Genomic DNA, 22,673 nt, shown 5'->3' on the forward strand with positions numbered 1-22,673 from the left:
AGTGTTAAGAAACCCATTCCCCTGAACTTCTGTTTTTGCAGATATAATGTATACATGCTACGCTGTAACATCAGTATGATGGGGTTTTACTGTATACACTTTAATTTACAGTTGGGCAAAAATCACCTGAACATACTCCTACAATCCCATTTGTGTTTTTGCAACACTCTTTTCCAATGGTTTATTGAAAATAGCACATACTGCTGTGTAATGTGTTCAGCTGATTATTGCCTTTCGGTCAAATCTACAATAAAATCCCACATGCTGATCTGGCATAGCTGAAATGTTTCTGTGTATGGACTACGGAAAGAAACGGCTAATAGTGGTGTGGTCCCTTCAGGGCAGGCCCCTCTTTCTGTGTGGGGGAATCTGCACATACAGAAGACCCGTCCCCGCCTTCTGTATATCTGTGGATGTGGCGCTGTGAAATAGACTTTAGTCCTATCTAACGGTTGACATCTGTGGAGAATCGGTAAAGAATGAGTAGACTGCAGGATGTCTAATGTGCATATGCAAATCAGCTTTTATGTTCTATTTCCCACTGGCAATTAGATGGGGAAACCAACCGCCGTCTGCTTTCTGTCAAATTTCACCTCCAGAATTTTATTTGATGGAGCTTGGCACATGTATACCTACCAAGAACTCACAAATAGTGCCAATTGATGCTTTAAAACTACAATGTCTTCCCCCGCCCCCCCCCTCTCTAGAAGACTAAATGAGTTTAACTCGTATAATGTTAGTATCCTGCCCCCTGAGCATGCGCCGATCTTTAAAAAGAAACAAAGTTAATATTAACTTCTGGTGTTTTTAAACATGAGGTTATCATGGAAACCTTTAGACTGACATGGGCCTTAGGAAAACGTCATTTTAACCTCCCGGCACCTAATATTTAAGCGCTTATAAATTTCTTGGGGAGGGGGGGGAAAAAGCATCAGATTGTAAACATAAAAACTATTTTGAAACGGTCAAGAAGAGATGTCTTTAAGACAATGGTGGACAACTCCAGTCCTCAAGGGCCACCAACAGGTCAGGTTTTCAGGATATCCCTGCTTCAGCACAGGTGTTGAAGACTGAGCCACCTGTGCTGAAGCAGGGATATCCTGAAAACGTCACCAGTTGCTGGCCCTTGAGGACTGGAGTTGGCCAGCTCTGTCTTTAAGTGATGCAAAACAATGCAATCCGCACTGGCCCCTGTTCTAAAGTTTTAAGACTATAAAAAAAAAAGCCATATCAAATCACCTTGTATTTTTAACTTTGCTTTAAGAACATTATTACTGTACAGTATATTGTTTTTTTTTTTTAATGTGTGCTTTTTTATGTACATATATTTAACTACAGTTCCAAAGAGAACCGTGTATTCATGCTGTAATATAGTAATTTCTTTCTTCACTTTATTTGCAATAAAAAAGTGTGGATTGCTGTTTTAAAACACCAGTAAAAAAAAATAATATATTTTTAAAAAGTTATATAATTTCATGACAAAGATACATAAGTATATTTTAACCAAGTGCTGCTTGGATCAGGCTACATTTCTAAGCACATCATAATATAGACATCTAAAGCAGACACCCACACCCCAATTGCTAACCTCTCCAGGGACGTTGGGTAATGGGGGGGCTATTTATTTAACCCCTTGGTGCAATGCGTCGGTGGCCTCTTCCAGTGCAACGTGCATTAAGAGCTTATTAATATGCAGCACTGTTCCCCAAATATACACACAGTGGGTGTCGCTGACCTGTGCAGTGAGGTGTTGAATATATTGCACCATTATCATTGAACCCCATGATATTTATCTACCCCATTCTGAATGTTACTGCAATACTCTGTGTTTGCTGGGGGAGCACATTTCTTTGCTACACATGTGCATGAAAGAGTTAGTAGTTATATTTCTTGGACTTCTCTGGTAATCCCAGGTTTCCATCCCTGCATTTTTGAGCTTGGTATCTCAGGAGTGGGAAATAACAATGATATCAAAAAAGGATGAAACCAGTGGTACACAAATCTTCCTTTTGAGTTAATCATCGATGAATGCCCTTTTAATAGTGTCATCCCACACAGTGGGGAGTACATTACAGGCATACCCCGCTTTAAGTACACTCACTTTAAGTACACTCGCGAGTAAGTACATATCGCCCAATAGGCAAACGGCAGCTCACGCATGCGCCTGTCATCACGTCCTGAACAGCAATACCGGCTTCCTACCTGTACCGAAGCTGTGCGCAAGCGGGGAGACTATAGAGCCTGTTACACATGCGTTATTTCCATCAGTTATGCACGTATATGATGATTGCCGTACAGTACATGCATCGATAAGTGGGAAAAGGTAGTGCTTCACTTTAAGTACATTTTCGCTTTACATACATGCTCCGGTCCCATTGCGTACGTTAATGCGGGGTATGCCTGTATTACTATTTTTTTTTTAAACACCTAATCAATGTGATTATCTTCCTTTAGAAATATTTAATCATCTAACCAAATCAGTTTGTATTTTCTTAGTGTCTGTTTAATTATAATATTAGTTTGAGGCATTAAATGTTTAATAAAAAAAAAAAAAAAGAATATGCTCTATAAACTTGCCTGATTTTGTATAAAAATGGTGTCGGTCACCTGCATGGAACCTATTGGACGTGTCACGGCCGGGCACTTTTTTTTCATCCTAGGACGGATTGCCCCTTTAACATGAGTTGGTGCCAGACACAGGATACATGGCAACGTTTTGCTCTGATGTTCCGGACAATATAAAATGACTGACTGGGGCTCCCTTTTTTAATGCCCTATCCTGATACAATACACTGGCCTTTCCCTTGGCCACCATCGTTATAACCCCAGACAAGTCTCCAAATAAACACTCTGACCTGCATTTCCCAATCGTGTACGAATCATAGCTTTATCCTCCTTCCCAAGCACTCGGTGACTTAATGCACATTTATTTCCACTAATTTCCTCTGCTAATTGGCTGTCACTCATGTCCTACTTTTAAAGGAGCAATCCCAGCAATATCCTACGTTTTTTTTATTTTATTATTATTTCAATTAATCAGTTCCGTAGTATTAGATAATAAATACAGTACTACCTTCCCCTTTTTTTCTCTCTTAAATTCATCTCTTAATGCCATTCATTGGTTTTAATAACTGAGCACCCTGTGATTTCTATAGCAAGGTGTTAGCACACCTCCCCAGCAGTGCTAGAGCTTTGTAACACTTTCCTGTTTGTGATCAGTTGTTGCCAATGTTCCCAGCAGTTTGAGCTGCAAACTGTAATAATAGATACTGTTACCTTCGTAACATAAGAATACATTGTAGCTGCTGAGTTACACTGAATGACTGGATTGACTTGAAAACTGAAAGGAGGCCATTTAGTGAACCCTGTGAAGCAGGATCTTTGCTGATCGAGCTCGGGAGAACGAATCGATCTGCAGCCTAGGTAATTAGTTTTCAATAAAGGTGATCAAAAGCTGCAAATATTAAAACGTATTATTTTTTTGTTATGTATGCTGCTTGGATTGTGTATATGAATGGATAGATCTATCCAACTGAACCTGAATAATGAGCTCTGTCATACCTAGGAATAATGGAACATGTTTATTTGCATAAACCGGCATCCTAAATCTCTTATGAGCAAATGCTGTGCCTCTGCTCTGGCTCAGCAGTGCCCTAGTGTAGACAGAAATTAGGAGCAAATGGGCATGGGTGGTATTGGCGTGTAGCCAAGTATCTATGGAAATGAGGCGCCTGTGTGGTTATAAAGCGGAGGCGAATTTACATCATTGGAAGTGATGGATGCGCAGACAATTGTGATGGAGACAATAAAACTATGAAACTAATTCAAACCCATTGTTCGGTCCGATCACTATGAATTTTTGTTCGCCCATTTCATATTTGCTGGAGTTTTTAGGGTCAGTGCAGATCTCTCTCGGAATTTGCCTGCAGCTGTTGTGTGTTTTTATGGAGATTGCTGTTTATAGGGACGTGACCTGCGAAAATAGGAGGAGGGGGGGGGGGACGCTTTGTCTTTTTTTTTATTTATTTTTTTCCTGCTTTTTATTACTGTGATTTGCTAATATTTTCACATTTTTCTTTTTTTTTTTCAAATGCAGAGCTATAACTGCTAAAATAAAAAATTGTGATGCCTCCTAGTACAATGGAAGTGCGGCTTGGATAAATATAACTCAACATGTTGCATTCACAGTTAAGCGGGAGGAATATACGTGCAGCCCCTCTCCCCCACCCCAGAATCCCCAGTATTTGGGGTGAAGATTAAACATTTACAGTAAACTCTTCTATACTGTATGGGTTTCTCTGAGCCGGCGAGGGTAAGGGGACCGCAGTGTAACTACAGACACAGGTGGGAATAATATGTTTGTGTTGGGATGGACTCGGCTGTAAAGAACTTAACTATAGTCACATACATGATCCTCGTGTGTTAAAGTGTAACAGTTTCCTGAAGGAAATTGCTAGAGGGCATAAGATCGCTTTTTTTTTTTTTTCCCCATGGTAAAGAATATGATTTTGGCTCATCGTTGAAGATAGATTGGTGTTGGGTTTGGCAGGGGCTTTATATAATGGTTTCTGAATTGGAAATGGAACACACAACGTTCACGGACTGTCGGTCCTTCCAAGGATTGATCTTTTTGGGAATATACTGTATAGACACTGTTTGAAACTGGGGAGCCTGGTTAAAGTCGCAGGGTCGGTTCCTTGTCACTTTATCTCCATGTGCCTCAGGCACCAAATCAGAGATTGTAAGGACTGTCTAATTCCTACGTGCTGTGTACCGCGTGCTATACTGTCATTGTGACGTGCTTTGAGCCGATTGATAGAAAAGCGCTATATGAAATAAAGTTATTGCATACAATGGGGAGGTAATGGTTCCCCTTTGCCACATGGGAGCATATGAAACGAACTGTTTTTGTAGCTGTAACACTTCGGGGCAAATTCATTACGGTCCATTGTGGGTTAACGCACCAGAACAGGTGTTGATTGCCTGTTTACGGTGCGTTAACCCCGTAACAGACCTTAATGAGTAACCCCCTCTTCACCCCTTGCTGCAAAGGGTGACTGCAGGGCGTTGCATTGCAAACTAGTCTGCGAAGCAAAACATTCTGAAATATTAAGGACTGAAGCTCGTCGCATCTCGGTCTGCAGCCGCCACACCAAACCGTCCTCGGTGTGTACGAATGTTTCTGATCGGCCACCTATCGTGTACAGAGCAGCCCTTTGATATGCATTAGGTGGCAGTAGTGTGTTGTAGTTTGCTATTTGCCTTATCCTTACAATTTCATGTTTGGTCCTAAACGTGCTGCAGTAATGTCTGCTGATCCCCCTTTTCATAACATTTTGTGTGGTTTGAAGCCTTATTTCTAGAAGCCCGTCTGCATAAGGTTCCCGTTTCTGTACATGGTGCTCTAGATTCCTCACACTCTTCATACGTGTAATTTCTTCTGCATCCATTGTAGTAGCCGTAAATATTTATGCTATTGTGAAGCAGAAATAATCCCGCCTAGCATACTCCTTTTTTCAGGAGTGGCCAATTGAGTCCTTATGGTCCACCTACAGGCCAGGTTTTAAGGCTATCACCTCTAGCCAATGTCTGGTCTGACTTTCTGTAAGCCTGAGTTCTCCATGCTGAACTCCCTCTCTTGCGTGCGAGTGCGCATTATTGCTATTAGGCTCTGGAGAAGGTGACAGTACTGTTAATTGCAATTGTCGCTCACTGGGTTAATTTCCTTTACTATTAGACAAAGCATAATTAGAATGCTGTAATCATTCAGGTTTCGGGGGAAGGGTATGTAATATAATAAATTGTATAATAATTGTAAACTATTGCCAGCTAGTACGAGACAGAGCATTTGCTGTTTGAACCCTGTGTTTGTAAGATTTGGGGAAAAAACAAGTAAACTAAACCTTGAGTATGTAGAATATGTTTGTCCCTATTTTTATATTTATATTTTTTAACATTGTTTTACATAGTATTCGAGTTTTGAAAATGACATCCATCATGTTCAACCTATGTTAAATTTAGACGGCATATACTTTATCCTATATCTATACTTACTTATTGATCCAGAGGAAGGCTAATAAAAAAAAAAACTCCAGTGCCATATCATCCAATGATATCTCATAAGGGGAAAAATAAATTCCTTCCTGACTCCTGTAATCGGATTACTCCCTGGATATAACATTCTTCCCACGTATACTTATTTGGTATATCCCTGTATACCTTTCCTTTCTAAAAAGATATCCAACTTTTTTTGAACAAATCTATTGTATCTGCCAATCATCTTTTCAAGATGAAACCAAAAAAAAAAAGGCAAAATGTAAGACTCCTCCTGATGATTTTCTTGAACAAAACCCTGCACAATTTGATGAAGGATATTGCAGATACTGTAGTTTTGTATGTTGGATAGATATTTACATTCTCCTAAACGTCCGTATCCATGTCAAACCGGTTGGTCCCGTTTCTTTCACTCCATTATTTCCATTACAACGTCCCATTAAAGGACTAGAACATGGGGGGGGGGGGAGGGGGGGTTTAGGTGGGAAGCTATGGGTCTCCGGAGTGGAACAGTGTTAATCTGAGCTCCGGGGACCCCTGCTCCCCGAGATACTTACCTCTAGTGGGTGCCTGTAGCCGCTCCTCAGGTCTAAGGCTAAGGCCCCGGTCCCTCTGTCAGCGCTCCCGCACTGCAGACAGGCGGGGCGCTGACAGACACAGACCGCGATATGCGGTCTGTAGGGAGCGGGAGGTGGGCGGGAGGTGGGCGGGAGAGGGCGGTTTGAGCGGGACACACATACACACACACAGACAGGCACTCACGCTGCTTTCCCCCCACACTCCTCCCCGCTCCCCGAAGCCTCTCCTCCTCCCGAAGCCTCCCCTCCTCATTGGCTCACAGCCACACCACGTGACGCGTCAACGCTAGGGAACACCATTCTCTTGTATCCTGTAGCGGCTGACGCGTCACAGCATGTAGTGCGCTGTGCAGCCAGGGGGGACCGGGACCGGCTCCGCAGGATTCCCCTGCTGGTGGGGAACTCGCGTGTGGCCGCCCGCGCCGCCGGGCGCACCGGGTCCCAGGCCTTAAGCTCTCGGTCACCCAGGCCAATAGGAAGCTGCATGGGACATCAGGACATACTTGAAAACGAGAGGTAACTCAATGTATTACTTCCTGGTAAAACATGTAAATATAAGCAGAGAAACCTGACGTCCCTATTCTTACAGTAAAGCATGCTGCGGATGTGCATATGTGATGATTGCATTGGGTAACGACATGGGTCGTAACGGCAGTATACATGTGATGAACATATAAGAAAAGGAATATACCTAACTGTGGGGTGATCACTGGCTGGCACACCTCATTACTTTGTATCAGCTTTATTCCATCATAGTTCTATTTTGCACCCTCTGTTACGATGCAGAATAAAGTAGTGAAGCTGTAGCGGGTACCACGAGTAATTTGACATTTATCCTTTAAGTACAGCACCCGTCTCATATATCACTACAACCCCCGTTACCGATGGTAGTTTAAGGAGCGTTCATTGTCTCCTGATTATTACCAAAGTCCCTCTTTCTTTTGTTCTCTTGGAATGACTGGTCCCAGTCTTTGCACGTTCTCTCGGCATTTAACCTACAAGCCCAGGGATAGACTAAAATGTCTCATCTTATCTTTCAGAAATTCTGCAAAATTAAACCGGGTTAATTCTCGGTTAGTGAGTTTGCATCATAATATGGAATTTAAACGCAATATGGAGGATAATGATGCTTTGTGTTCATATACACTCCAAGACAGGGGTACTCCAGTGCCTCCCCCTCCATCCCCCCCAAACAGGTCAGGTTTTCAGGATATCGCAGTGTCGGCATAGGTGGCTCAATCGAGTCTCTGAGGCACCACTACTGAAGCAGGGACTGATTGAGCCCCCTGTGCTGAAGCTGGGATATCTTGAAAACCTGACTTTGGGAGGGGGGGCTTGAGGACTGGAGTTGAGCCCCCCTGCTCTGAGGGAATCCTTAAACAGGGTTTTTTGGAGGGCAGAATATGCTGGGATTCTAAGCAAAGAATAAATACATATATCTATACTCACTAGAAATAAGGAGATATATCAGATTCAAATAATGAATCCCATTCCAGTTAGTATTCTAGTCCTTAATATTTCCGTACTCTCTCTACCTTAGATAACCCCACATTTAAATGTCTGTGGCCTTTACTTGATATTGTCTTATAAAAAGGCGCTGTAACTCCGTTCCTGCGTGTCCTTCCACAAACCCTGAAAGGAAGGGACGACATTGTGGGGAATTTTAACGGGGAAAGAGTAATGCAGGGAATCGCTAACATTGGTATTGCTGCCCTGTTTTCTAATCTCTGACACATTGTGCTTGTGACCTTTTTTTTTTGGATGTATTAACTTTTGGGGGTGTTTGCCTGTTGCCTCTCGAAGTTAAAGTAGGCCGAGGAATTCAAAGCAAATGCTGCAATAGCATTAGCTTGGCAGAATGATCAATTAATAGATGAAAAGCATGAAAACGTTGACAGAACATGCTACGTAATTAGTAAGCTGCTGAAGCATAGAGGCTACAAAGCAAAGTTACATAGCTCCAGGCTAACTGCTCCTGCAAGACCTCTTTACATAACAGTGGGATGTGAATCATTGTCCGCGAACTAGAACATCATCCCTTATCTGTGATAAGCCCACTTACTGTAGTATAGGCGATACCTGCAATGGAACCAGTGACGTGATGAAACAGAAGTACTTTGAGATAAGAGGATTTGCATGTAGAACTCCAACTTAAAATGAGTATATTGGCTTAATAAAATTGTCCTGTGGTTCTGAAACAATCCTTGGGGACAACTAACTTCACCCAACTTTGGGAATAACCAAAATATTGTCAAATGAATACACTTCACATACTGACAGACCTTTAGTCTGGAAATCCAGGCCTGTTCTACAGCCCTCCATTGGCGTTACGGACCGCCCCTATTCTGGTGCATATTCTAATAATTCTACATGGGAACCAACACTCCAAAAAAAAACCCAATGAGACGTATATACATAGTTACATAGTAGATGAGGTTGAAAAAAGACATACGTCCATCAAGTCCAACCTATGCTAAATTTAGACAACAGATACTTTATCCTATATCTATACTTACTTATTGATCCAGAGGAAGGCAAACAAAAAACCCCAGAGTCATATCATCCAATGATATCTCATAAGGGGGAAAATAAATTCCTTCCTGACAACAAGAATTGGCAATCGGATTACTCCCTGGACCAACATCCTTCCCATGTTTACTTATTTGGTATATCCCTGTCTACCTTTCCTTTCTAAAAAGATGTCCAACATTTTTTTTGAAGATATCTATTGTATCTGCCATCACAGTCTCCATGGGTAATGAATCCCACATTGTAACTGCCCTTACTGTAAAGAACCCTTTCCTTTGTTGCTTGTATAGATGCTTATGTGGCTGTATTTGAAATGTATTCTGCCTTCTCACAATAATACCAGCGTCATTCCATGTCCAGAAACACAAATGCCCTGCACAAGGCAAATCTTGAGCTTTTTAAGATGAGTAACACTCTCTTGGGGACCCAAGTGCATGGTAAATAAATGATGTATAATGCAAATAATTAAGCACTGGCCCTCCTGTGACAGAAAAACGACACTCAAATAATTGAATACATCAAAGTTCTGCACATATAGGGGTGTGTGTCATTTTAGGTCACAAGTGATCTAGAATTGCAGCACAACACAAGAACAGCAAATAAAGGGTCATTTATTAGGTTCGAAAAGCACACACACAGGCCCGCGGTTTTCTAACCCAATAAATGACCCTTTATTTGCTGTTCTTGTGTTGTGCTTGAATTCTAGATCACGTGAACTAAATGGACTATTCCTAACTTCCTTTACCGTGCACCACGCCTGCCTGCTGTGAGGCGCTTCACCCAGTGTGTGCGGCCATCTTGTTGAACTGCATGTGGATGTTCTGCAATGTGTTAGTGATTTGTTGCTTGTCCTCCCCCCCCCCCCCCACACTGTGCCTGTGTTTGGCAGTGTCACCCAGACAAGCAGAGCAGAGACGCGGCAGCAGGACCCGTTGAGGAACGCGCGCAGAGGTTCATCGAAATCGGCCAGGCGTGGAAAATTCTGGGAGACGAAGAGAGCAAGCGCGAGTATGACGCGCAGCAGCGAGGTAGGTGTCCCTGCGGCGGCTGGAGCTTTCCTGGTTCGTACAGCTGCGTCCTGTGCAGAGAACCGAAAGGAAAGCCCGTTTTATTTGGCAGGCTGCTGTCCCGGCCTTATTGCTCCGTGCAGGTACAGCGGACGCGGTGCCCCCCGCTGGCGGGGTGTACACCGCGGGAGAAGCGGTCGTTCTTGTGAAGGGGGCCTAACCTGCCGGGTAATAACAGGTGCCACGTGTACTTTCGAGCGCTAATTACCGGTGCTTGCAGGTTTTTAAAGATGTGGTGCCACTTGCTAACGTCATACCTGGCGCCCTCGGTTCTGCGTCTCGGTTTTTTTGTGTGGACGTTTGAACAGTTCCGTAGTGAATTTGGCTAAAACACTTGGAGCGTAAGCTCTCCGGGGCAGGGATTTCCTTTCCTGTTGTCTGACTTTGCTGCGCTTATTCTAATACCCCGTAATGTATTGCCTTTGTAAAGCGAAGAGTACACTGTGGGCGCTATATAAATACAGATATACATAAAATAACTCATCCTTGCTCCCTGCACCATTGCAATCTCTGTAGCACCCTCCGCTGCGGAGACGGAGCCCCAGCTCGCAGCATGTTGTACATATTCTGTAAGACTCGCTCCTCGGAGTTCTTGTCTTACAAAATGGTAGCGTGAGTTTTAAGGTGGTGTTGGTTCAGACCGTGCTGGTTAAATTCCTTGTTTAAAAAAATAAATAAACCGTACACCAAATATAGGGATTCCGGTTTTAGGTTTTAACAGGGAAAATACCTGATCTTGCGGTTTAAAACAGATTTTTTTTTTTTTAAATAAACAAAACAAAGAGAGCCTAATTTCCTATGAAGATCCGCCCAGAGGCAAATTACCCGCGAGACTGACTAGGCTGAAGCCTAGAGTGGCAATTTTTGTGTGTTAAGGGAGGGGCTGGGGTGGGGGGTGGTCTTACCTTCTCCGGAACGGCTTTGCTGCTGCAGCTCTGTGTTGTCATGGTGACCCGTGTCGCATGATGATGCGTTGCCATGACAATGCTACGTGGCGGAGAAGGGCCAGCCCCTTAGCGTGGACGGCAAAATGGTAAGTCCGCCGCGCGTTTCGCCTTGTGTAGCAGCCCAGACACCGGCAAGAGATAAAACACCACAGGAGGGCGGAAACTGAAAGAGGAGTGCAGATAACCCCCACATGTAAATGCCCGTGGGTTTGAGTTGACAGAGGATAGAAAAACTATCTCTCATAAAATGAAAACGCCAGAAAAATAAAAACGCCACAGATTTTTATTTTTACTAGAAAAATGAATAAAATAAACCCCCGAAAACCGGACTCTCACCAGCTACTTGAGCTGTGTGTTTTAATTATTTGAGTGTCAATGTTTAATAACCAAAGCAGCAGCCCAGCCTAAAAGTGTAAGGAAGTATATACACTTGTCAGACCGTAAACATTCTGTATTACGTCTGCGAACGGCAGGCATTTTTGTAACCAGCTGTACTGCCGCGCGCGCATCGGAGGGGTTAAAGTGGAACTGAATGCCTGTAAACAGGCCACTCCTGCCTGCAAATTTTTTTTTTTTATTATTGTACATCCGAGAGAAAATAGCTTCTTAAAACAGCGACAGGCTGTTGCCAGCAAGAAAGGGGGGGAATGTAGGTCAGATCTGTCACACACAGGCTGCCGTTACATGATGTGATTGTCTGTCTTCCTGCCTGGGCCTGGGGATAGGAGACCCTCCGCCTTCCATTAGAACCTTCAATAAATGCGTATCCACCCTCCTCGCTAATGGGAGGGGGAGTCAATAATGGTGCATTGCCTATGGGGGAAACACTCAGCAGCACATTGCAGTAACACACTGTGGCTTATCTTGGATGCAGAGCCACCATCACTTTTTTTGGACGGGTCTTATAAAAGCCCCACTACCTCTGCAGGTTATTTGCAAGATTTGGTGTATTGCTCGAGCAAAGCAGCCTCCTTGTCTGTCTGCGCCTGTCACTCCCCCGCCTGCTGGTAATACTCCCCGTACTTTTTTTTTTTTCCCCCAAGGGTGATCAACTTCTGTACTCGAGATCCTCCCAACAGGTCAGGTTTTAAGGATATCCCAGCTTCAGTCTTCGACTGAGCCACTGATTGAGCCACCTGTGCTGAAGCTGGGATATCCAGAAAACTTGATCTTTTGGGGACTGTATTTGAGAACCCCCTGCTTTATCCGACAAACGGATGCTTAGTGGTTGGGGCAAGTAGATGTTATTATGGGGCGAGATAAGAATGACCGACCGTGACGTGACGCACATTGTATATTCTCAGGCCGCTGGCGCAGGAAACCATTGCAATTAGTGTATTGTATGTCGGGCTGTTTCTACCAGCAATATAGGGTTAAAATACCAGCCAAATAGGGGCATTATCAACATTATTGAAAAAACATTTATTTAATATGAATCATCTTTTTTAATTCTTTTATTCTGTAGTAGTTTTATTTTTAAGCCTAAAAAAAGGGTAGAATCAAATGACATTGGTTGGACCCCTTTATAAAGTGTTTATGATGGTATTAGTAGTCAAATCCAGCAATCCCAGGCGCAAGGAAAGCACAAATAGGTAACATTGTTAGTGTGAGGACTGCCCCTTTATCCCTTTGTGTTGGTGTGAGGACTGCCCCTTTACCCCTTTTGCTGCCATATAGGCCAGCAACGAATTGTTCGGTAACAGACCTTGGTCATGTGATCAGAAATTCTTTGTTTGTGTTCCTCATGCAGGTTAAGAGCAGAACATTTGTTCCTCGTTTTCTCTGCAACGAGCAAACGTTTCACGTTGCGGTTTTAGTCTGCGGTCATTAATCCCCCTCCCCAAAAAAAACACAACCTATTTGGATCTCAAACTATACAGTGAAATATCTCTGGAACGAAACCGCTCGGAGACGACGGTTGTGGCAGTAGTTATTCCGAGCCAGGCTGCTAATATTTAATGTTATTACTCGTTCTGAAATAATGGCGGTGGATCTCCCTGTGATGAGCCTGCCAGGGCTTTATCATAGAGATGAGACCATGAAACCACACAATCCTCTCCCTGCCTTGTTGCTGAACAAACCCAATGGCATACTGGGTATTGGGGTCTGTACTTCTGGAGATTTACAGATTTTCTATTTAAGATGCCACAGGCAATAAACCTCTAATGCCTTCAACAACACCACGGTCGGAGCCGGGCAGGGGTGAGATGGTGTGTGTTAGGACTCAATGGTGTTCAGCGATGCCCTAGACCAGGAGTGTTCAACTCCAGCCCTCAAGCTCCTCCAACAGGTCAGGTTTTCCGGATATCCCAGCTTCAGCATGGGTGGCTCAGTCTTTTACTGAGCCACCTGTGCTGAAGCTGCGATATCATTAAAACCTGACTTGGCAGAAGGGGGAGTGGGGGTAGGTCTTCGGGACTGGAGATGAGCAGCTCTGCCGTACTACGCTGATGAAGATCCAGTTATTGATCACAACATTGGCAAAAAAAAAGAAATTATTTTTGCATTACTACCCCATCTGAATCTGGCCGGCACAAAAAGGAGAGCATTTATTAGTGGGGCTACCTGTATACAACTAGCTTCCCAAACATCATTCTTCATAGAGAAATGAATATTTGCTCCGACGTAGGGGCTACTACTCATCAAGGTCTCTCTGCTGCCCGAGTGGTGCAAAATGATAAAAAATCGCAGTGCTGATCAGGGGTGTAGCAGGTCAACTTTGCTAAATAGCTCCAACAGTCTTTAAGATTGTGTCCAGTCTAAATGAAACCTACCGACCCACGTAAGGAGGGGTCCCTACAGTGGATTGCCACTGTTAACATTTGGAGGATAACACACATGTGGTGTTCACCAGTTGTAGTTATTGGAAAGGATATTAATTGGATCTCCGACTACATGCAGAAAAATCTGGGCGTGAAGAAGTCTTCTGCTAGGTTTCAAACCTAGAAGATGCCACAAGAGAATAATGAAATGGGAAATCATCGCTTCCAAAAGCACACCTGCCCTAAGATCTCTGTTCATTGCAGATTTGCAGCACAAATAGAAAAACATCTTTTTATTAGACTGATAATTATTTTCGAGTGAAGTTAACGCGCTGGAATCTGTATTCACATTGGAGCTTGTAGAAGGATTTCTCACAGATGTTGTAATGGAATTGGGTCAGGGACAATATGCATAGTCGGTTCATGCTGTTTAAATTAGAAATGGAACAAATTAGTAACCTTATCCAATGAGAGAGAGTAATCTGTGAATGCATTAAGAGGTGAGTTGTCTCGATCTAGCAGCGTTCTTCTTCAGGATTAGTGAACAATTTGCAGTGTCAGCCTATGCCTGACGCTTGTAACATTATGCATGGCAATAATAAATATTGCATATAAAACAACACCCTCTGAATAGTTTAAAGTATTCTAGACCATATAAGAATGCAGAGATTAGGGGAAAAGGTTTATGTATGGGGTGTTAATTATCAGCCACGGAGCTAATTATATGCTTCCTTAAGCAGATCTTTTGAGGTGGGTTTTAAATGTGGACAAAGAGGGTGCTTGTCAGATATTGAGGGGAAGGGCATTCCAGAGGTGCGGGGAAGTCCGAGAGAAGGGATTGTTTGGAGAGGGCTTTAGATACAAAAGGGATTGAGAGAAGACATCCTTGAGCAGAACGCAAGAGTCGGGATGGTGTATAGCGAGAAATTAGGGCTGAGATGTAAGGAGGAGCAGAAGAGTGTAAAGCTTTAAAAGTGAGGAGGAGAATTGAGTGCGAGATGTGGGATTTGATAGGAAGCGAGGAGAGTGATTTCAGCAGGAGAGATGCTGAGACAGATTTAGGAAAGAGTAGAGTGATTCTCTGGCAGCAGCGTTTAGGATAGATTGTAGGAGAGACAGGTGAGAGGCAGGAAGGCCAGACAGCAGGAGGTTACAGTAGTCGAGACAGGAGAGAATGAGGGCCAGTGTCAGTTTTTTTGCAGTCGAGCAACAGAGGAAAGGGCGTATCTAGGTAATATTGCGGAGGAAATAGCTACTATTTTTTTTGCTACCTTTTTGAATGTGAGAGAGGAGTCGAGTTTGACCCCTAGGCAGAGTGCTTGGAGGAGGAGGTGTTTGTAAAAGAGATACTGAAAGTACAATGGGAGAGGTAAGAGGAGATCCAGGATAGAGCTTTATTCCAAATACCAAGAGTATGGAGAATGTGAAGGAGAAGAGGGTGATCCACAGTGTCAAATGCTGCAGAGAGGTCGAGTAATATGAGCAGAGTGTAATGACCTCTGTCTTTGGCAGCATGGAGGTCATTAGTTATTTTCGTGGGGTCTGTTTCAGTGGAGTGAGCAAATGTGTCTGCACAGCTCAACTTTGTACAGAGATATGTTTGGAAAGACTCCCACGCCCTAACTGGGAACACAGTCATTTAATTAAATATACACCTCTACAGATGCAGCAGACTATACTGGAATTGGCGCATTGCAGTGGCACATACTGTATACGCAAATGGTCATTGTTTGTGAATTAGCCTCGCGTAAGAAGGGGGCAGGGCTAACCTGCCAACGCTCGCTAAGTGTTTTTGTTCCATTGGTGCCACAGCAAACACATTCTACTTACCGCTCCCTACATTACGTTCAGAAAGAAACCCCTCGAAGGTCATGTACAAATGTATAAGAAACAGGTTTGAAAAATTTCCGGGTTAGTCCTTAAAGTAAATTTTAGTCACTGATCGGCACTGCCATTTATTTTGGGCAAATCTTTTTTGATAAATGTACTTCTTAAATGACACGGCTTTTTTATTACTATTCCTGCTGCTGTTTCTCATAAGCACAAAGGCCCTTATTCAATAATTTTCCATAGTGGCTGAAAAGCTGCCATTGACACATTGAAACATATGGAATAATTTACTGATGGAAACCAGGATCAAGTGCAGTAAATTGCCCTGATTTTTTTTTAATGGATTATCCGCACAATGCAAATGAGCCTTCTTGGGCCAATTTTACTTGTGCATGCTACAATCAGTGTGCTAGGCTTCACATTGTATGTAATAATAATAACTTTATTTCATATTGTGCTTCTCTCCCAATGGGACTCACAGCGCGACACAGTATACACGTAGGATTGTTTCAGACACAGTCCTTGACCACGTGAGCTTACAATCTATGTTTTTGGTGCCTGAGGCACAGGGAGATAGTGATTTGCCCAAGGTCACAAGGAGCCGACACCGGGAATTGAACCAGGACGCTTCACACTCAGCCATTGTTATCAGAGCCAGTGCCTTTTACTCCCTGAGCCGCTCCTCCTTCACGTTGTATGCATGGACTTGCGTTGAGCGTTTGGCTGCGGGAATGGAACACTTTCACATTCCGTTAAAGAAAGACCTTTAATATATTCCACCTTTCAGTTGTGAAGTTAACTCAACTGTTACAATTCCAGAGGAGCAGCTTTACGAATGGGTGTAAGAACAAGTTTAATTTCCTTCCTATTAACTCCATATTTAATGTACTGTAGGTGTTTATGGTCCATTAGGAATGGCTTTATTGATCCTGTCATACGTTAGCTTGCTGTACTGCTTTAATTGCGTTCATCAGAACCACCACTAGATATCTTATTCCCCGGAGATCCATAGTTTAGACCTCAGGTAAAATTAGATTCACTCTCTGGTACTACATAAAAAGATCTCAAATATCATCCCATTCCATGCAGTATAATATGCTGCTAATTGATGAATAGCCTGTAAAAAAAGAAATAAAGGCTTTTTTTTTTTTTTAATATATAAGTGTTAATTACATTTTTCACCAGTACTTAAGGGCAGTTAAATAAGGTGTTTCATTTGCCCATAGTTATTATTCATAGCGAAGTACCATGATTTGACTTGTTACGGCCACCGCAATTGTGGATCATTTAAGGAGCTAATAATGCAGCAGCTGTCTCCTAAACTGTATAAAACTGCGTGTTTTTAAACGTGAAAGTAGATCAAATACGAAGTAGAAATCAGTAAAATAATCTCAAAAAGAGTTTTACTGTCACATTGTATCGGAGCGTGTGTGTGTGTGTGTGTGTGTGTGTGTGTGTGTGTGTGTGTGTGTGTTTTTAGATTACAATAGAACAGGAGTGACGAGCTACAGGCCTCAAGGGCCACCAACAGGTCAGTTTTTAAGGATATCCCTGCTTCAGCAGAAGATTGAGTCACCGGGGATAGCCTTAGCCTGACCTGTTGGTGGTCCTTGAGGGCGGAAGTTGGCCACCCGTGGAATAGGAGGTAAATATTGTATATTGCAAGTAGTGGGGAATAACTGCAAAAGGTAAATGACAGAAGGACATAGCGGCATAACTACAGTATATTCAATGGATCATCTTGGCCAGGATCTCACAGCCTGGGAGGTATTCATGCTTCCAAAAGGTTAATTTTGTGTCTTACACAGTATGTTAAAAAGGCAATCTGCGATGTTAGTCTCCAGACATAGATTCTTATTTTCTGTTCCTGTTTCGGGCTGGTAAAGCTCTATTTTTTGTTTCAGTCTTTTTTTATTGAGTTTCTTTCGAGACATACACAACTTTACATTGCACGGGGAACATCACATTAACGGCAGTACACATTATGCTAATTATTTGCAGACAGTATTAATATCCACAGTTCTGGTTCTGGATCCCTGTTGTTCCCGTTGCTTCTTAACAGTGAGCTGCTGATCCGTAGTCTCTGGTGCGATCTCAAAGTGGATAGAGAAGGTAAGATAGAAAAAGGATAGAGTTGAGAGGGGGGGGGGGGGCACACACAGGGATTTAGTAGTGTGATTGGCACTGGGTTTACTCTCCCCTTGCCTAGTTATCTTTGTAGCCAAGGCTCCCATGTTCGGTAGAACTGATCCGTGGTTTGGTTTAGTTGGGCAGTTAGCTTCTGCATGTACATAACTTTGTTTATTCTTTTGTGCACCGTTCCTCTTGATGTGGCTTTAATCTTTTTTCAAGCCACAGCTAAGGAACATCTCGCCGCGGTTAGAATGAAAGAGATCAGTTTCTTCATGGGGGGTGGGATATTTTCCACTGGCTTGGCCAGCACAAGGATCAGCGGGTCCAGAGGAATTCTCAATTCCGTCATCTATAGGACCACACTCTGGATCATCACCCAAAAGTTTTGTACCATTGGACATGTCCACCATATATGAGCCATATCTCCCCTGAGACCACATCCTCTCCAACGGTAAAGCTCTTTTTAACCCTCTTTCTGCTTTTTTTTCCTTTCCTCTCCCCTGTTAATGAGATACTGAGCCCTGAAAAAGAGCATCAGAGATGGATAGAAAATTAGTGCTGTAAGCCACGGAGTCCCAAAAGGGGGAAAAAAGTCAACTCCCTTATAGGAATTTGAAAAATAAAAGGAGTTAGACCGCATCATTACGTGAACTTGGCTGTACATACATTTTTATGGGGGACGGTTTTAAAACAAAGTGCACTGGCTTGACAGCTGTGTTTTAGAGGTTGAGGAAAAGGCTTGCAGTATCTTCAGCAATGAACAAATATTGCAGCAAAATTGCATGAACCGGGATGTTGGAGATAATAATTTTGAAAAATACTGCCGGTGAAGTGGATGTCGGATGTGAGGAATGCTTCACGCGGAGCGGATGTTGGATGCGGTGAATGCTGCACGCAGAGCGGATGTTGGATGCGAGGGATGCTTCACGCGGAGCGGATGTTGGATGCGGTGAATGCTGCACGCAGAGCGGATGTCGGATGTGAGGAATGCTTCACGCGGACCGGATGTTAGATGCGAGGAATGCTGCACGCGGAGCGGATGTTAGATGCGAGGAATGCTGCACGCGGACCGGATGTTAGATGCGAGGAATGCTGCACGCGGAGCGGATGTTAGATGCGAGGAATGCTGCACGCGGAGCGGATGTTACATGCGAGGAATGCTGCACGCGGAGCGGATGTTGGATGTGAGGAATGCTGCACGCGGAGCGGATGTTGGATGCGAGGAATGCTGCACGCGGAGCGGATGTTGGATGCGAGGAATGCTGCACGCGGAGCGGATGTTGGATGCGAGGAATGCTGCACGCGGAGCGGATGTTGGATGCGAGGGATGCTTCACGCGGAGCGGATGTTGGATGCGAGGAATGCTGCACGCGGAGCGGATGTTGGATGCGAGGGATGCTTCACGCTGAGCGGATGTTGGATGCGGTGAATGCTGCACGCGGAGCGGATGTTGGATGCGAGGAATGCTGCACGCGGAGCGGATGTTGGATGCGAGGAATGCTGCACGCGGAGCGGATGTTACATGCGAGCAATGCTGCACGCGGAGCGGATGTTACATGCGAGGAATGCTGCATGCGGAGCGGATGTTGGATGCGGTGAATGCGGCACGCGGAGCGGATGTTACATGCGAGGAATGCTTCACGCGGAGCGGGTGTTGGATGCGGTGAATGCGGCACGCGGAGCGGATGTTACATGCGAGGAATGCTGCACGCGGAGCGGATGTTGGATGCGAGGAATGCTGCACGCGGAGCGGATGTTGGATGCGAGGGATGCTTCAAGTGGAGCGGATGTTGGATGCGAGGAATGCAGCACGCGGAGCGGATGTTGGATGCGAGGAATGCTGCACGCGGAGCGGATGTTACATGCGAGGAATGCTGCACGCGGAGCGGATGTTACATGCGAGGAATGCTTCACGCGGAGCGGATGTTGGATGCGGTGAATGCGGCACGCGGAGCGGATGTTACATGCGAGGAATGCTGCACGCGGAGCGGATGTTGGATGCGAGGAATGCTGCACGCGGAGCGGATGTTGGATGCGAGGAATGCTGCACGCAGAGCGGATGTTGGATGCGAGGGATGCTTCAAGTGGAGCGGATGTTGGATGCGAGGAATGCTGCACGCGGAGCGGATGTTGGATGTTGGATGCGAGGAATGCTGCACGCGGAGCGGATGTTGGATGCGGTGAATGCTGCACGCGGAGCGGATGTTGGATGCGAGGAATGCTGCACGCGGAGCGGATGTTGGATGCGGTGAATGCTGCACGCGGAGCGGATGTTGGATGCGAGGAATGCTGCACGCGGAGCGGATGTTGGATGCGAGGAATGCTGCACGCGGAGCGGATGTTGGATGCGAGGAATGCTGCACGCGGAGCGGATGTTGGATGCGAGGGATGCTTCACGCTGAGCGGATGTTGGATGCGAGGAATGCTGCACGCGGAGCGGATGTTGGATGCGAGGAATGCTGCACGCGGAGCGGATGTTACATGCGAGCAATGCTGCACGCGGAGCGGATGTTACATGCGAGGAATGCTGCACGCGGAGCGGATGTTGGATGCGGTGAATGCGGCACGCGGAGCGGATGTTACATGCGAGGAATGCTTCACGCGGAGCGGGTGTTGGATGCGGTGAATGCGGCACGCGGAGCGGATGTTGGATGCGAGGAATGCTGCACGCGGAGCGGATGTTGGATGCGAGGGATGCTTCAAGTGGAGCGGATGTTGGATGCGAGGAATGCAGCACGCGGAGCGGATGTTGGATGCGAGGAATGCTTCACGCGGAGCGGGTGTTGGATGCGGTGAATGCGGCACGCGGAGCGGATGTTACATGCGAGGAATGCTGCACGCGGAGCGGATGTTGGATGCGAGGAATGCTGCACGCGGAGCGGATGTTGGATGCGAGGAATGCTGCACGCAGAGCGGATGTTGGATGCGAGGGATGCTTCAAGTGGAGCGGATGTTGGATGCGAGGAATGCTGCACGCGGAGCGGATGTTGGATGCGAGGAATGCTTCACGCGGAGCGGATGTTGGATGCGAGGAATGCTGCACGCAGAGCGGATGTTGGATGCGAGGAATGCTTCACGCGGAGCGGATGTTGGATGCGAGGAATGCTGCACGCGGAGCGGATGTTGGATGCGAGGGATGCTTCACGCTGAGCGGATGTTGGATGCGGTGAATGCTGCACGCGGAGCGGATGTTGGATGCGAGGAATGCTGCACGCGGAGCGGATGTTGGATGCGAGGAATGCTGCACGCGGAGCGGATGTTACATGCGAGCAATGCTGCACGCGGAGCGGATGTTACATGCGAGGAATGCTGCACGCGGAGCGGATGTTGGATGCGGTGATTGCGGCACGCGGAGCGGATGTTACATGCGAGGAATGCTTCACGCGGAGCGGGTGTTGGATGCGGTGAATGCGGCACGCGGAGCGGATGTTACATGCGAGGAATGCTGCACGCGGAGCGGATGTTGGATGCGAGGAATGCTGCACGCGGAGCGGATGTTGGATGCGAGGGATGCTTCAAGTGGAGCGGATGTTGGATGCGAGGAATGCAGCACGCGGAGCGGATGTTGGATGCGCGGAATGCTGCACGCGGAGCGGATGTTGGATGCGAGGGATGCTTCAAGTGGAGCGGATGTTGGATGCGAGGAATGCTGCATGCGGAGCGGATGTTGGATGCGAGGGATGCAGCACGCGGAGCGGATGTTGGATGCGAGGAATGCTGCACGCGGAGCGGATGTTACATGCGAGGAATGCTGCACGCGGAGCGGATGTTACATGCGAAGAATGCTTCACGCGGAGCGGGTGTTGGATGCGGTGAATGCGGCACGCGGAGCGGATGTTACATGCGAGGAATGCTGCACGCGGAGCGGATGTTGGATGCGAGGAATGCTGCACGCGGAGCGGATGTTGGATGCGAGGAATGCTGCACGCAGAGCGGATGTTGGATGCGAGGGATGCTTCAAGTGGAGCGGATGTTGGATGCGAGGAATGCAGCACGCGGAGCGGATGTTGGATGCGAGGAATGCTGCACGCGGAGCGGATGTTGGATGCGAGGAATGCTGCACGCGGAGCGGATGTTGGATGCGAGGAATGCTGCACGCGGAGCGGATGTTGGATGCGAGGAATGCTGCACGCGGAGCGGATGTTGGATGCGGTGAATGCTGCACGTGGAGCGGATGTTGGATGCGAGGAATGCTGCACGCGGAGCGGATGTTGGATGCGAGGAATGCTGCACGCGGAGCGGATGTTGGATGCGGTGAATGCTGCACGTGGAGCGGATGTTGGATGCGAGGAATGCTGCACGCGGAGCGGATGCTATACGCGAGGAATGCTCTACGCGGAGCGGATGTTGGATGCGAGGAATGCTGCACGCGGAGCGGATGTTGGATGCGAGGAATGCTGCACGCGGAGCGGATGCTAGACGCGAGGAATGCTCTACGCGGAGCAGATGTTGGATGCGGTGAATGCTCCACGCGGAGCGGATGTTGGACGCGAGGAATGCTGCACGCAGAGTGGATGCTAGACGCGAGGAACGCTCCACGTTTAGCGGATGTCATCGTGGTACGTTTAGAATCACACTTCTGTAATTATGAATGGTTCTGAGGCAGGCTAAATTGTGTACACAATATGGGTTTAGTATATTCCAATAGATAAGGGGAAACACTGAAGTATCACTTAATCCCAAAGTGGTGACTGCCTAACCTTCAAATAACAGTAAAACCCTCATGCTCCCTGTAAGAGACAAGTGCAGAGGTACAGTGAAGAAGGAGGTGAC

General features: G+C 45.9%; 1 protein-coding gene across 1 annotated transcript in view; it reads left to right on the forward strand.

Annotated features, from left to right (window-relative positions):
• Positions 1–22,673, forward strand: part of DNAJC24 (DnaJ heat shock protein family (Hsp40) member C24) — a 29,363-nt gene that overhangs the window by 2,884 nt on the left and 3,806 nt on the right. The window contains exon 3 of the mRNA XM_075567338.1: positions 10,051–10,189. Within this exon, the coding sequence (XP_075423453.1) occupies positions 10,051–10,189 (139 nt within the window). The remainder of the gene's footprint in view (positions 1–10,050; positions 10,190–22,673) is intronic.

The sequence above is a fragment of the Ascaphus truei genome, chromosome 12 (assembly GCF_040206685.1).
Source record: "Ascaphus truei isolate aAscTru1 chromosome 12, aAscTru1.hap1, whole genome shotgun sequence".
NCBI lineage: Eukaryota > Metazoa > Chordata > Amphibia > Anura > Ascaphidae > Ascaphus > Ascaphus truei.